The sequence below is a fragment of the Ptychodera flava genome, chromosome 6 (assembly GCF_041260155.1).
Source record: "Ptychodera flava strain L36383 chromosome 6, AS_Pfla_20210202, whole genome shotgun sequence".
Lineage (NCBI taxonomy): Eukaryota > Metazoa > Hemichordata > Enteropneusta > Ptychoderidae > Ptychodera > Ptychodera flava.
In genome coordinates this window covers 30,602,711-30,618,388 of record NC_091933.1, presented here as the reverse complement: position 1 = coordinate 30,618,388, position 15,678 = coordinate 30,602,711, and the positions used below count along the sequence as shown (strand labels likewise).

The following is a 15,678-nucleotide window of genomic DNA, read 5'->3' as shown; positions in this document are numbered from 1 at the left end:
AGGATTTTATGAGTTGGCGTGTGTTTTTGTGGCACCCGTGTGTACCTCATGTTGTACAGTCTATTTGAAAATGACCTCTACTCAACAATGATTTTAAAGACTAACATTTTTCTGACCTCGCATTCAACTTGAAGTTTTGAAAAAGCACATTATCGGAACCACACTATTATTGGTGTGTATTGTTGAGAATACGGCCCCGCCTATTGAATAATGGTATAGTCAGGTCACTGTGGGGTCAATATTCCTGTTTGTCATCGCGGAACTTGCAGAAGCCATACAAGATATCGATGCTCGATACTTCTATATTTAATTCGTTCGTTCGTGCTCCTGAACAACAAAAAAACATCACTCAAAACCAACTCATCACATTCCAAACTTACCTAGCTACACTCAGTTCGGTAGATAAGTTCCAGGCATCAGTCGTAGTATAAATGCTGACGTCGATTTGTCGACGTCAATGAAGTCGGCGTCGACGTAATAATGTATTTTTACAAATATATTTATTTATTTGGCGTTAATTAGAGGAAAATCACATCAGAGGGTGGATGACGTATGTATTACAATATCCCGGGTAGGCTAAACTGGCCGTTTTGTTTATCGCTATTATTGCCTACCCCACCGTACAGCCCATCGTCTGTAACTTGCACGCGATGTTTGCACACGAACGAACGCCCAATGCCAGTCACTCAGAGTCGTCGGTTTTCTTGCTACCCAAGTTGAAATATATGCAATTATGAATGTCATTTTTGAAAATTCACTAATGCATGCAATACCAATTACGATGAACCCACAATTTATTGTTGTTGAGATTTTGTCAACAGTGTTATAAATATAGTGCTGCAAAGTCAGTAGTAGGGCCTACCCACGTGAAAGACGTTTTGAACTCGTTCCCGTACTTGCTATATTCAAGCTGAAATCAGTCAAGTCATTACGTGTTTATTTCGCATATTTGCTATATTTTAGCACCCGTACTCAGAACCCCTCTTTGACATTCTGTTTGGCATGTTTCTACGTTCATTTCGAATCCTATTTTGTCTTTTTTTTTCCCCACGCTCAGCTTGACGCTCACTTTGTCGATTTTGGGACCTGCATTACGTCACTCGTACTTTGAAAGTACGGCACATTACGTCACTCGTACTTCGCTCGTACGAGCTCGTAGGTCTGCTCGTAGTTCGTCCGTTTTGAGACGATTAGATAAATGGATGTTTTGATAGAAGGGGCTGCAGGTCATGATGTTCCACATGGTGGTGTGATTCGCCTGGACTTGACATTCCTTGGAAGAACGTACACTCAGGTGCCAGCATTTGTTGTTCCCAATACAGAGTATCGTCTAGATGTACCATTGCTTGTTGGAACTAATGTAATCCGTACAAGTCAGAACGATTTGAGAGCCCTTCATGGTCACTGTTTTCACAGCAAGGTCAAAAGAGCCTCAGATGTATGGTATACTGCTTACAGAGAACTCGGCAAGTCTGAACTTGGTGGGAGGACAGGTAGAATTGGTCAAGCTAAGTACTGTGGTCGTCGTCCTATGGTAATTCAACCAGGGGAAGAAACTCACATTCCATGTCGTGCTCCAAGAGGTCCAGCTGGAGTGCCCTACACAGCTCTTATTGAAGGGCCACAATCAAAGCATTTGCCAAATGGAATTTCTGTTGGTAAAGTTTTAAATGATGTTCAAGATGGGCGTACCAAAGTGAGAGTGTTCAACTATTTGACCAGACCAGTAACTATTTGGCCAAAAACATATCTGGCTGAAGTACATGCCGTGATTGATGAAGAGGAGTTTCCTGTCTTGAGTAGTCAACCTGATGAGAAGACTGGCAATACACAGTCTCTTCAACTCCTGATGTAACAGAAAGAGGAAGGAAGAAAAACAGAATGAGACAGATTCATAAACGGAAACATGCTCCAGTTAAAATCCAACCATCTTCTCAGTGTCACAACATCATCAAGGATGAGAAACAAAGTAAATATTCTCTCCCAGATTTGACTGATTCTGCAGTTAAAAGTCAAGAACAACTACACAAGTTGGAAGTCTTGCTTGAGAACTCTGACATATTTTCAAAGCACTCGCTCGATTATGGATGAACAGCAACAGTTAAACATGAAATATCATTAATTGATAGCCAGCCCTTCCGTCTACCTCCACGTCGGATTCCTCCTGCTCAGTACCAAGAGGTTAGAAACACATTGAAGATATGGCACCGCGGATGTTATCAGACCGAGCAAAAGTCCATATGCAAGTCCAATTGTTGTCGTTAGGAAAAGAGATGGTGCTCCTAGAATATGCATGGACTGTAGACAATTGAATCTGCATTCTATCCGTGATGCTTACCCTCTACCCCGCATTGATGATGCTCTAGAATCATTGGGAGGTGCCAAGTATTTCTCAACTTTGGATCTCACTGCTGGCTATTGGCAAGTAGAAGTTGAGGAACGAGATAAGCTCAAGACAGCATTCACCACTCCTATGGAATTGTATGAGGCAAACAGGATGCCATTCGGTCTACAAAACGCCCCGGCTACATTCCAGAGATTAATGATGTCATGCCTTGGTGATCAGCATTTCTCCACTGTATTGATATATTTGGATGACATCATCATCTTTTCAAGGACTTTTGATGAGCATCTTGATAGAATGCAGCTAGTGTTTGATCGACTACGTGAGCATGGTCTAAAGTTAAAGCCACAGAAATGCCATCTTCTTAAGAAGGAAGTACATTACCTCGGCCATGTGGTGTCTGCAGATGGTATCAGTACAGATCCTGAAAAGACAAGAGCGGTGAAGGACTGGCCTCGACCAAGTAACAGAAAAGACCTACTGAAGTACCTTGGATTTATGGGCTACTATAGAAGATTTATTGAAAGTTACAGTAAGATTGCTGCACCATTGTTTACACTCACCTCTGGAGATCCTAGTAGACGTCGAAAAGGAAATGGTCTAAAAAAAGATGTGCCACCGTTTATCTGGAGTGAAGCATGTGAGGACGCATTCCAGTGTTTGAAGCCTTTCAGCACCTGTCCTTGGCTATCCAGATTTTACCAAACCGTTCACATTGCAGATTGATGCATCGTCTCAGGGATTGGGAGCAGTTTTGGTTCAACAACAAGATGGTACAGATAGAGTCATCGCTTATTGTAGTCATGGATTACGACCACCAGAAACCAGATATCCAGCACACAAATTGGAATTTCTCTGTTTAAAGTGGGCTGTAACAGACAAACTGAGAGATTATCTGTATGGAAATCAGTTCACAGTGCTTACAGACAATAACCCTCTGGTATATGTGATGTCGTCTGCCAAGTTAGAAGCCACTTGTCAACGCTGGGTTTCACAGCTTGCTATGTTTGACTTTGACATTAAATATCGACCAGGCAGAAGCAATGCCAACGCAGATGCATTGTCAAGGATACCTAAACAAGATGTTGCTCAAACTCTGAAGGCAGTATGTAATGTGTCAAAGTGCACAGATGAAGCAAATCCCATGACAGAGAATGAAGATGGTACAAAAACTGTTCCTTCGTATTCAGACACACTGCCAGGTATGACATTACAGGATTTGAGATTTTGTCAACAGCAGGATTCTTCAATTTTTGAGGTTATCCAAGCCAGACGCTCTTCTAGGAAACCAGGAAGACGACAAATGAAAGATTTCAGAGCAGAAGCTAGATTGTTTGTACATCAGTGGGAAAGTTGGTTACTCGAGATGGTGTTCTTTATAGGACGATTTGTCCACCTAAGGGAAGTGAAATATTTCAGCTCGTTTTGCCACTCAAATAAAGACAAGATGTCTTCCAGAAACTTCATTGTGAAATGCGTCATTTTGAATTCGATAAAACTTTGGATCTCATATGTTCACGCTTTATGGGCCTAAGATGTACATACAAGTGAAAACTTGGTGTGACCAGTGTGAAATACGTTGCCTCAGAAAAGCTGCAACCAAAACCGTGCGAGCACCCTTAGTTAGTGTCACTACATCGGAGCCATTGGAACTAGTGTGCATAGACTTTTTGACCTTGGAACCTTCAAAAGGAGGTGTTGAAAACGTGCTAGTTGTTACTGATCATTTTTCGAGATATGCCCAGGCTTATCCTACATTAAACCAGAAAGCGACAACAGTTGCAAAAGTTCTGTGGAAAACTTCATGTGTCAGTATGGTTTTCCTCTCAGATTGCATTCAGACCAGGAAGGAATTTTGAAAGTGCCCTCATAAAGGAACTCTGTCAGATTACTAATACGATCAAGTCCCACACTACACCATACCACCTTGAAGGCAATGGATTATCTGAAAGGTTCAACAGACATTGCTCAATATGCTAGGAACATTGGATCCATCGCAGAAACGTGATTGGAAAGAGCATCTGGATGCTTTAACTCACGCATATAACTGTACGCGTCACGAATCTACAGGCTTTGCACCTTTTTATTTGATGTTTGGAAGAAATCCTCGTCTTCCAGTAGATGTCATCTTTAATACATCATCTGAGACAAAAGACCACTTGGATTACAGTGAATATACCCAAGCTCTTCGTGAAAGGTTACAGACTGCATATCGAGAAGCTTGTGACCAGGCAAATAAAGCCAGATCAAAACAGAAAGACCAGTATGATAAGAAAGCAAAGGCGGACATTCTTTCAGTAGGTGATCGTGTATTGGTGTAAAAGAAGTTGGTAAACACAAGATTGGAGACAGCTGGGAAAAGACTCCTTATCTTGTTGTAGAAAAGAGGCCAGACCTTCCTGTTTACGTGGTTAAGAGTGAGTCAGGAGGTACAGAACGTGTCTTGCACCGGAACATGTTGAAGCAGTGTTCATTCCTTCCTGTTGAAAGTGAGGAGACTTCAGAAACAAGAGACTTTAAGAGTGATCCTGTTATGAAACCTGTTGAGAGAGATGAAACTGAAATCATGGACTGTAAAGAGGGTGATGCCCTAGAGTTCATTGTTTCTACAAATGATATTCCTAAAGTGCTGCATAAAGTTGTAGTCCAGGAGGAGGATGGTGCTGTTTCCAGAATGCCGGTAGTTCAGTTAGGACCTGTACAACACGAGAAACCAGTGTCAACTAATATCCCAGAAAACAATGCAGTATTGCCTCACCAAATCACACAAACGTCAAGTGCATCGACACAGTCTAGTCATGGTGTTTCTGCAGATGGTACTGTTTCCACACAGACTCCCAGAACTCACATAACACATGATCACACAATGCCAACACGTCCCTCAGAAATTTCATCATTGGATTCCAGTGCATTCACCCATACTATTTCCTCCACTTCTGATAATTTGCAAAACGAGGGTGTGATGTAACTTATAAATCTATTGAAATACCTTCTCGTAGATATCCATTGAGAAAACGTAAACCTCCAGAGAGATATGGATTTTTTATGTCTTTAATGAGTGAAGTAGCAACAGCAGTTTGATTTTCGTAAACCTTTGTATCAGTTTGAAAATTGCTGAAAATGACGGGCCGTCATACTGGGGGAGTATGTGACCAAGATTTTTGATACAATGTAAAGTATAGTTTCTTTTGCATTGTAGTTATCAGCAACATGCATTCTCTTTGTGATGCATATCAAAAACTGTTACGTCATTGTAAGGCGCCCTCGCGAGGCAGAGAGGTGACATCGGTCTCTTTGCTAACATGGCTGCCTTGAGTAGGTTGGTAACTTTCTGTCACTGTTTACAATCGCTCATAAAAATGTGTAATCTTTGACATCCCGAGTCTATTACTGAGATGGAATTGATATTTAGTGTCTAGAGAACTCTCAACTGTAATATTTATGAAGGATGTTTAGGATTTCGTGAATTTTGAGCATTTCTTTTGAGTGGATGGATTTGTTATTGATAGTCACATGTTGCATTGTAGTGCTATGGCCGAGCTATTGTTTGTCATATTTGTCATTGCTGCCGTCAGCTATTTGAACTTTCTCAGCTTTAAGCCTTGAACACATTGATGCTCAGTAACCTAAGTAATATCCTCTGCTTTCCCAGAATTTCTGTAAACAGTTTTGACGAGTTTGGAAACAATTCATTTTGTTAGCGTCAGTACAGTTACTGTGAAACGTGCCGCAATATGATTCTGTTTGCTGTGATATGCGTTTTTGAACAGAGACTGTAAGTTTTGCTTGAAGTTAGAATGATATTTTTGATACATATTTTGTCGACTTGTGTAAATAAGTATTGTAATTCTCTCTTTGCTAACATGGCTGCCTTGAGTAGGGCTGCCTTGAGTAGGTACTGCCATGGACGGATGGAGCCGCTGACTGAAAGGCAATAAAGGCATTAAAGTTGCAGTGTTTAACCATGTCTGCGAGTAAGTCAGTGTATGAAAGTGACACCCTAGAGGGTTTGGATTAAAACTACACAACGCAATGCTAGACAACATCGACGAACACAACCGAACCGACGGAAGGGGTCACATATATATATATATATATATATATAGATAGATAGATAGATAGATAGATAGATAGATAGATACAGATATGAATAGATGTTTATCTGTTTTGTATGTTTATTTATTCATGATATTGTTTGTTTGTTTATGTTTGTGTGTATGTTTCTTTGTTATTTATGTATTTGTTTGCCTCTTTGTATGTTTGCATAGTTTTTGTTTATTTATTTATTTGTTTGTTTATTTGTTTGTTTGTTCTTCCTGGCTACCCTGTGGTTTTACTTGAACCCAAAGTCAAACCCTACACTGAAGATGGTTTTGCGAATCAAATTATCAGCTGGAATAGGTCAATTCATGGGAAAGGCCTATTGAAACAACTGCGACGAGTTACTGGAGAAGTTGTTCTACTTGAGCAAACTGGTTTCAATAACTGCCTCGGACATTTTTGTAATAAACATTTGAAGCTGTCTAGCTGCATTTGGCCTGAATCAATTGTCAAAGATATCCGTGTGGTTCCAAAGCAACATAGTCCGATAACTTCTCTTTTCAGAAATACTTTCGTACACACTGGACCTTTTTTGAAATCAGGAAATGCTTATCTCTCAAAAATGCCAATCAAGCAGCGATATACTGTCCCCTGGTATGAGCAATCTTGTGTGTTACAGTCGGAAAAGATTTGTCTCCCGTCCGAGCTATTGCCTATGTCTTCATACCATTTCCTTTCGCTGTTACATAAATAGACTTAAATTTTGTATTTCCAAAGGGATTAGTTTCGTAGAAATGTTTGCCCTCATGTCTTCGCGCAATGCATCATACACTTTATATGTTGTTCAGAATCTAGGACACAGTGTGAAAGATGAGGGTATGTAGTCAATGTGTTATATATGGAAAGAAAAATAAGCATCAGCTAGCACAACAATTTATGAGTGACATGAATTTATGAATATCTAATACAGCAATTTATGTCACACACACAAACACACACACACACACACACACACACACACACACACACACACACACACATATATATATGTTTCAACCCAAGTTTCTTCTATATATATATATATATATATATATATATATATATATATATATATATATATAAGAAACTTGGGTTGAAACACACTACCACACCTGGTTGTTAGGTTCCAAACGTATTTATTATACCTCAAACACAACGTTTCGCTCTAAATTTAGAGCTTCTTCAGGTGTTTTCTACAATAAAAAGTACGAACATGAAAATTACAATGGTTGAATTGTGTAGGAAAACTAGCAATGTAGAGTTATAAGTCTGTGAAAATCTGGAAATGTACATGAATGACAGGAGAGACTAAAAAATTACAATGGTTGAATTGTATAGAAAAACGAGCAATGTGGAGTTACAAGTATCTGAAAATCTGTAAATGTACATAAATGAAAGGAGAGAGGATGACAAACTACGCAAACATTTAGAATCACAATGGATCAAAAAACTTGACACACTGTCTCCAGCTGGCCTAAACATTCGCCCAAAATTTACATAGCATTTAACAGCGCCCCACATACCAGCTTTTGAGTATTTAAAGGGACCCCCCTGGACTTCAGCGCGCCAATTTCCAGCTCTCGGCGTAGGTCCAGACAGTTTTGACCGTACTCACAACCTCGAGGTTAGTCTCTCTCCTTTCATTTATGTACATTTACAGATTTTCAGATACTTGTAACTCCACATTGCTCGTTATTCTATCCAATTCAACCATTGTAATTTTTTAGTCTCTCCTGTCATTCATGTACATTTCCAGATTTTCACAGACTTATAACTCTACATTGCTCGTTTTCCTACACAATTCAACCATTGTAATTTTCATGTTCGTACTTTTTATTGTAGAAAACACCTGAAGAAGCTCTAAATTTAGAGCGAAACGTTGTGTTTGAGGTATAATAAATACGTTTGGAACCTAACAACCAGGTGTGGTAGTGTGTTTCAACCCAAGTTTCTTCTATCTTCACCCCATTCCACGCTCCACTGGGGATCACCTGAATTCCTACAGTTTTTATATATATATATATATATATATATATATATATATATATATATATATATATATTATATATATATATATATATATATATATATATATATATAAGCATATTATATATATAAGCATATATGCATATATATGCAGAGAGAGAGAGAGAGAGAGAGAGAGAGAGAGAGAGAGAGAGAGAGAGAGAGGAGAGGGAGGGAGGGAGGAAGGGAGATATTTTTACATTTTAAATTGATGATCTACACAGGTCAGTGCTCATCTGGACCACCCTATGGATGTTTATCTGAAAGAGCTGATTGTTATGATAGTTACCGGTATAAGGTGTTCTGCTACTGTGAATATGGCTACAGTGGAGACAAATGTGAATATGAAATACAAGGTACATGTAATTTATAACATGGTTTTTGATCATGGAGAGAAATAATCTGGCAATTCAAGGGAGGTTGCATTTGCATGTCCTGGACATATTACAGATGCTGAAAGGACTTAACATTTTTCATGAAACCACCTTAGTTTTCCAGTATCAGCGTTTTTGTTTAAATAAAAAAATGCAATATTTTACCAGACAGTTTGCAAGGAGAATATAACAGCCATTTTGAATTTCAAATGTTGGTAAATTTCAGGAAATTTTAATTCAAGAATTTGTATATAAATATTTCAGTGTGGTTTTAACAAAGTATCCATCAAAATGTGACCTCATACCAGGGTCACATACATAATGCATCAATTTCAAAAATATTTTGGCTTGTATTTTGATTGATTTCACTGCTGTCAAACCATCAATTAATTTATAAACGTATAACTGCATATTTATGGTCACCAATTCCCAGATATGGAAGCCATTTATGCCAATAACTTGACAAAATGATAGAATTGTCTCAGAGCTTCAAAAACCAAGATGTTGGAAGCAAACAATGCGGTTTCAGACTAATTTAGTGCAATTATTTTTCTTCCCAGGATGTGATTGGCAGTGTCAGCATGATGGAACATGTATTGACTATATAGATGTGACTGTGGATTTATATCTGGAGCATATGGGGACTTCTGTGAACATGTACACGGTAAAAATTCCCTGTTAAATTTTGGGCCATAGGCTCACATGGTGTGTCGTGTTTCACCACAATATCTGCCACTTTGTGTATCAGTTGCTACCCTCTCAAAATGTCTGCTATGATTACTAAATAGCTGCAGGACCAAATGTCAGGATCGATTTTTGATAATTTTGCTATTCTTGGGAAACTTAAGAGGGACGATACCTGCAACTGTTGACAATCATTTCATAATGTTTCCATAGAAATCTGTTCATTTTAGCTCCATTGGTGCATGGTGACATGGAGCTATCGAGATTTGATTGATCTCAATTGCTGTCCGGCATCTGTCATTCTGCTGTCAACTTTGCATTTATTCTCTGAAACAGTTGCTCAGAAATCATAGTTGATCTTCAGGTCACCCATGATTGCTGTATTTTTGGTTAGTTGATATGATGAGGACATGAGCCCCAGGTGTTACTTAAAGCATGATCACATTCAGATTTTTCTGACACAGTGCAATTAGAAACAAGGTCACTGTACTCTCCTGTAAAGCCCTCGAAATCCTTGAGTTTAAAACCGCTGTGAAAGTCCTTAAAATGATATTGAGTCTTGGAAATTTCTGGAAAGTTGATAAGATCTCCCTCTATTTTCAAAAATCACCAAATCATCTTTTCTGATCTCTGTTATAAGGAAAATGACAAATGAAAATGATATACATTAATGACAATGATGCATGTAAAATAGTATTTTTGACCTGGAAATGTCCTTGAAACTTGTTTCTTGAAGTCCTTGAATTAAAAAGTGACTTTTCGCATATGGATATTGTACGCATAGACTAACATCCATTTCACTGCTTTTCTCATCAATGCCTTTGTACTATTTGGATTAAACAGGTTGTAGCAACTACTGAAATGGTTTTCTTTTTTCTAAATAGCCAAAACTGGTCTGTTTTGTTGCAGAATGTGATCCAGACTACCAACATGGAGCAACTTGCAGCAGATACAGCAATAAATGTTACTGCACATCGGAATATTATGGTGACAGATGCGAATGTTAGTTTGCATGGTATGAAATCTTGATATATTCGTTATTGTAGTCTAAGATCAAAGCTTCGGACTGTGTGAAAATGTGTGAAACCAAATGCAGAATGCACACTGTTTGCTGATTTCTGAAACTACTACAACAATTTTCAATTTTCTTTAATGTGTTAGCACATCATCTGCTTTCATGGTCAAATAAATGATGTACAAGTCTGTCAGTTATATATGTCCTTAAAGATAAACATTCATCTTTGAAAAATTTGCGTCGTTTGCTCAGGGATTTGAAGTTCAAGGTAGTCACATTTTATAATAGTCACAGACTCTCATGAAATTAGCACATTACATCAGTTTAGTTTTTCATCTCTCTGCATAAAATTTACATATATTTCTTCTGTACAGATAAATATGAGTATGGTGATGACTCGTCACCAGACTCTGGACTTATTACCATACTGATTCCGCTGGTCGTTATCTTTGTCGTATTCACTGGTTGTATCGTATGCTTGAAAAGATCTCGCTGTGGCCAGCAAGCAACTGCCAATAATACATCCACCACCGTTGTCACCGCGGCGCAAGTTGTATTTGTGAATAACGAAACCAGCCTGCCACCATTCACCGACAGCCCTCCATCATATACCGATGCAGTGCCTGCAGCTAGGAATAGCCCCTATGGTGCATTCCTAGAAGGTCATGACCCTTGTGATGACCAGTTGACCCCACCACCAACATACGAAACTATAGTGAGTCCGCTGGCAAATGCCGTTTACAGCGGCAATTCAAACACAGATCTCCAAAGAGATCAAACTGAACAAAGTGCTCCCTCTGGAGACGGAAATCAAACTGTGTGATGTCCTTGGCAGTCCTGCAAACAGAGATGAAACTGCAGCATCATCAGTGCTTCTCTGCCTGCAGTAATCTGATTTTATGTTGCTATGAACATCTTCCCTAAAAACTTTAAAACAGTCAGTTTGTGGTGAGACTGAAGAATGTTTGACTGATAACTTGCTGCAATACAGTTCATCACATCCCAATCCCTTGTGTTGTTTTTACATCATAAAGGAAGCTGTAACGTCCAAGCATTGATTTGTACTGTAATGAGTATGGACCTAGTGGGAATCCAGTTGGACCTGATCAGTCAAGATGGCTTTCTTTATCCGTCAGCGGAACTCAAAGATTAGTACCATATGCAATTCACAACAGTAACTATTGGAATTACTGCCCTGTCTTGTCAGAGACAAAGCTAATTGTAGTATTGTCACCGAACAGTAGTTTTTTTACCCGACTAGACTATCTACTCTTTGCTTCTACAGTGTCTTGAATGTTTAAGTGATACCTAACATATGTGATGTTTTTGGCCACCAGCCTATGGGCTAGGGGATATCCGAATGATCTGTTTTGCCCAATTTTTTGCAGAGAAACTTACAAAGATGTTTCTCTAAGTGAAGAAAAGTAGTTGATGCAAAAGAGTATTTGTATTACGAATAAAACTGACTCAAGTAAAAAAATATAATATCTTTACTCAACTTCCATGCATTTCTGCATAAGCTGCTTGATATTGGTTTTATGCAAAGAAGAGAGGAAAGGTTTAGTAACAGGGACTTTGTTCTGCAATTTAGCACAAGAGATTTTCACTTAGCCGCTAGCTGCTGGTGGTCAGATGTTCATAAGGATGTAAGGGGCGACGTCAAAAGTTCAAGTAGGATAAAAAACTTAATTCCCTTAGTTTCCCCCCACCCCCCCCACCCCCCTTAGAAACTTAATTGACTTATATTGAACCTGTTGCCAGGCTCTTTCTATGTAAAGCGAAGCTAAGGATCAGTCCATTTAGGGGTGAAATAAAGTAACGCATCGTTAAGGCCCCACTAGCTGTAACTCTTGAAATTTGTTGACCTAAATTATCTACCTATTCTCTCCTCTCTGAATTCTACCCTCTGAAGAGATATGAGCTTTTACTGCATTAGGAAACCATTCCTTTCAGAAACATTTGACATGTAAATTAAAATTTTATTAACGGTCATTTTGATTTCCTGGCATTTTCAAAAATTGGTAATATTAAAAAGGAATCAGAATATACAATGTCATAGTTGAAAACATTCACCCCTATGCATTACATTGGACTACTCTGTGCAGTTTATATGAAGATTTAAATGCAGATATGCATAGTATCAAGGGTTTTAGCTTTTCTGCATGGGGCTGTGATTTAATGTTTGGGCGAACATTTAATAGCAGTGTAATCTTTATCTTGTTCAAAATTGCATATATAGCCCCAGCAGTGTGTACACAGACCTAAATGACTACATTGTCACAAACTTATTTTAGTTTGAAAGTAAAATCATAAAAATAATGCTAAAAGATACAGCTAGTGGGGCTTAAGATTGGGAACACACTTTGTGTTTCATCCAATGTAAATACAACATACTAACAACAAACTTGAAGTTTATCAATGAATGAACAGAACAACAACAATAAAGTCCAGGTTTCTCCTTCCAGAGGCATAAACACTATCTCATCTGTCCTGGTGGTTGTAACAACTCAGTTCACACTGCTCCATTCAGGCGGACTACACATGCACGAGAAATGTAGCAAGATATAATTAAAAATAAATTCCGAGTGCAACCAGAAATTCACTTCTCACGGGCGTCGGGCGGCGAGAATTTTCGAGCCCTGCAGTAGAGAAACCACCGTCTATGGTGCAACAGAAGCCAACAGCCTGCATTGTTTACACTAACTAGGCCAGGTGCAGCTCTGCACTGTGTTAAAACAACTCCCTCCGCTGGATTCAACACGAAAGTGTGCATTTTCTGCTCTTTTTTCAAAATATTCATTCCCCTGAAAATTTTTACCTTAAATCGATCAAAACCCCCCCCCCACCCCCAAACTAAAAGAATTAAGTTTTTATCCTTCATTGAACTTTTGACGTTGCTGTAAATATATTCTTTTATGTATATATTGATGCACGGTTATCTGGTATTTGCTGGTCACTGGCATCTGATCTCAATTATGTAAGTGCTTGTATTTAGCATGTAAAGGAACAGAAGTTGTAAATTTTAGTGATCTTTTCACAATGTTTGTTTTGTAGGTCAACAGCAAGTTCTTGTTCTACTCCCTGAAACACGATTGAATACCAAATATTCAGCTTGTCAACACAGCGTGCATAGGTGTAAAATGCACTGTTATTGTTGACATTTGAATTCTAGTCCGGACCAGAAATCTCTTGTCAACAATTACAATGCAGTCTACTGCTGCACAGGCTGAGTTTATGAGCTAACGCTATGTGCATGTTTCTCAACATGTGTTTTGGAGTAGAACAAGAACTTGACATTCACAGTAAAAATAATGAAAAAATGACAAATTCGTCAAAAGTTACAGCTACTGGTCTTTTAACCTTACTAATCCCTAACATATCATGAATTACTCAGGGCACAACAAGTGTTCACATAATTTGTATGTTTTAGCTTGAATTAGTTTATTCACTTTCTGCCAGCTGTTCATAAGAAATGGTGAGTTTGGTTCTGTGTTTAGTCCGTGGCAAATACTTTGTGAGTCACACCGTACAAAAATCTGTACTTCCAGCACCCTCATAAATCAGGAAACTCTTGTTTAAGGGATCGATTTGTTACTAGTAATAAGCCAATGGTTGAATATATATTTAGCTGCCTACTATGGACAGTGCAGTAATAAGGACATGTGCCTTTCCCAAGACTTACTGTACATACTATACAGGTTTCTCTTTGCAAGTTTTCACTGTCAATAACGGCTCACCCTCAACTGTTTAATTGTGTATCAACTGACTCCTTGTGAACTGATCCACAAGCACAATAGGTTTGGGCCAAACCATGGTGCTGAAAGGGTGAAATTACCATGCACTGGATTTATCAGTCATGGCTACACTTTGCAGCACATTCCTATCTTCTCAGGTACCAATACTTGAATTTAATTGCAATTAGATTTGCCTAGAAATAGTAATAGGAGAGATGAAGAAAAAATATCTGAAAACTGGTTGATGAACACTTTATCTATAGCATTTGATATTTTCAGGAAAGTGGGAAAACTCTCTATTATGTAATGTCAATTTACTGTCTCTACATGTCAGTGAGTGTGTATCTATATGCATGTGTTTATATATATATATATATATATATATATATATATATATATATATATATATATATATATATATATATATATATATGTTTGTGTGTGTGTGTGTGTGTGTGTGTGTGTGTGTGTATGTATTGATATGGTCAGATCATTGTGTCTGTTGAAAAAGGTTGTACCAGCAAATTTTAAAGGTTCACTCTAAAATCCTCTTTTAAAAATAATCATAATTAACACCAAATGAATGCATGACTACATTGCAATGAATATAATAAATGACATAATCTTGTGAGGATTTTCTTTTATCATATTTTAGCTTGCCCCAAATTTTAGGGGGCAAGCTTCTTCTACTGACTTAGTGATTTAACAGTGGTGGTGAAAGTGATGTGAGGTTTTCTGGAATTGAGAATGACAATTGTAAATCTGATACTAGTAAGTCTTTCAAAAGACACTTTCTGTGATAATTTTTTAAAATGTGCATAATTTTCCATTGGTCCTAGAAGGGATAGACTATTTGACATAGGTAAGGGATGATCAATGTTTTTTATTGCCTTTCAAGATTTACAGAATTGTTTTGTGTTTTGTTTTGTTTTGTTTTGGAAGTGGCAAACAATGATTCTATCCCAGAATTCCACTCATTTCTTTCATTGTTGTTTGAACTTGTTTGCAATTTCAGCGAGGTGTTCAAAACTTTTAGCAACTATGTTGTGAATTTGTGTTTACATTTTTGACAACCCCTTTGAGTCATATAGTCAATCCCTAATCAGCTGGTATTACTCAGGTTATAGAACGGTGGTAGAGCTTGTAAGTAGTGTTAATAACGACATAACTATCCTAGAAGCATGCTGCCAACATTTTAATATAGGTTTTCCCATTTCTACATGTGGTAGAGTTTTTTTCCGCAAGTGTTATCCACGACAGATTTTACAGAGGCTGTTGTTATTAATCTGGAAAATCTAATATATCAGTATCAAAAGAAAATCATGCTAAGATTTCGTAAGTTTGTTCAGCTGGTCGTGTAATTTTGGTAGTGTAGTGAATTTTCTTATCATTTATGTGATGTATCATGCAAAACCATGTGAA

General features: G+C 38.0%; 1 protein-coding gene across 1 annotated transcript in view; it reads left to right on the top strand.

The window, feature by feature from the left end:
- LOC139135457 (uncharacterized) overlaps positions 1 to 12,166 on the top strand; it is a 91,854-nt gene extending 79,688 nt beyond the window's left edge. The window contains exons 9-12 of the mRNA XM_070702848.1: positions 8,674 to 8,805; positions 9,384 to 9,487; positions 10,417 to 10,522; positions 10,897 to 12,166. Of these exons, the coding sequence (XP_070558949.1) occupies positions 8,674 to 8,805; positions 9,384 to 9,487; positions 10,417 to 10,522; positions 10,897 to 11,345 (791 nt within the window). The 3' untranslated portion in view covers positions 11,346 to 12,166. The remainder of the gene's footprint in view (positions 1 to 8,673; positions 8,806 to 9,383; positions 9,488 to 10,416; positions 10,523 to 10,896) is intronic.
- The last annotated feature ends 3,512 nt before the right edge of the window (positions 12,167 to 15,678 follow it).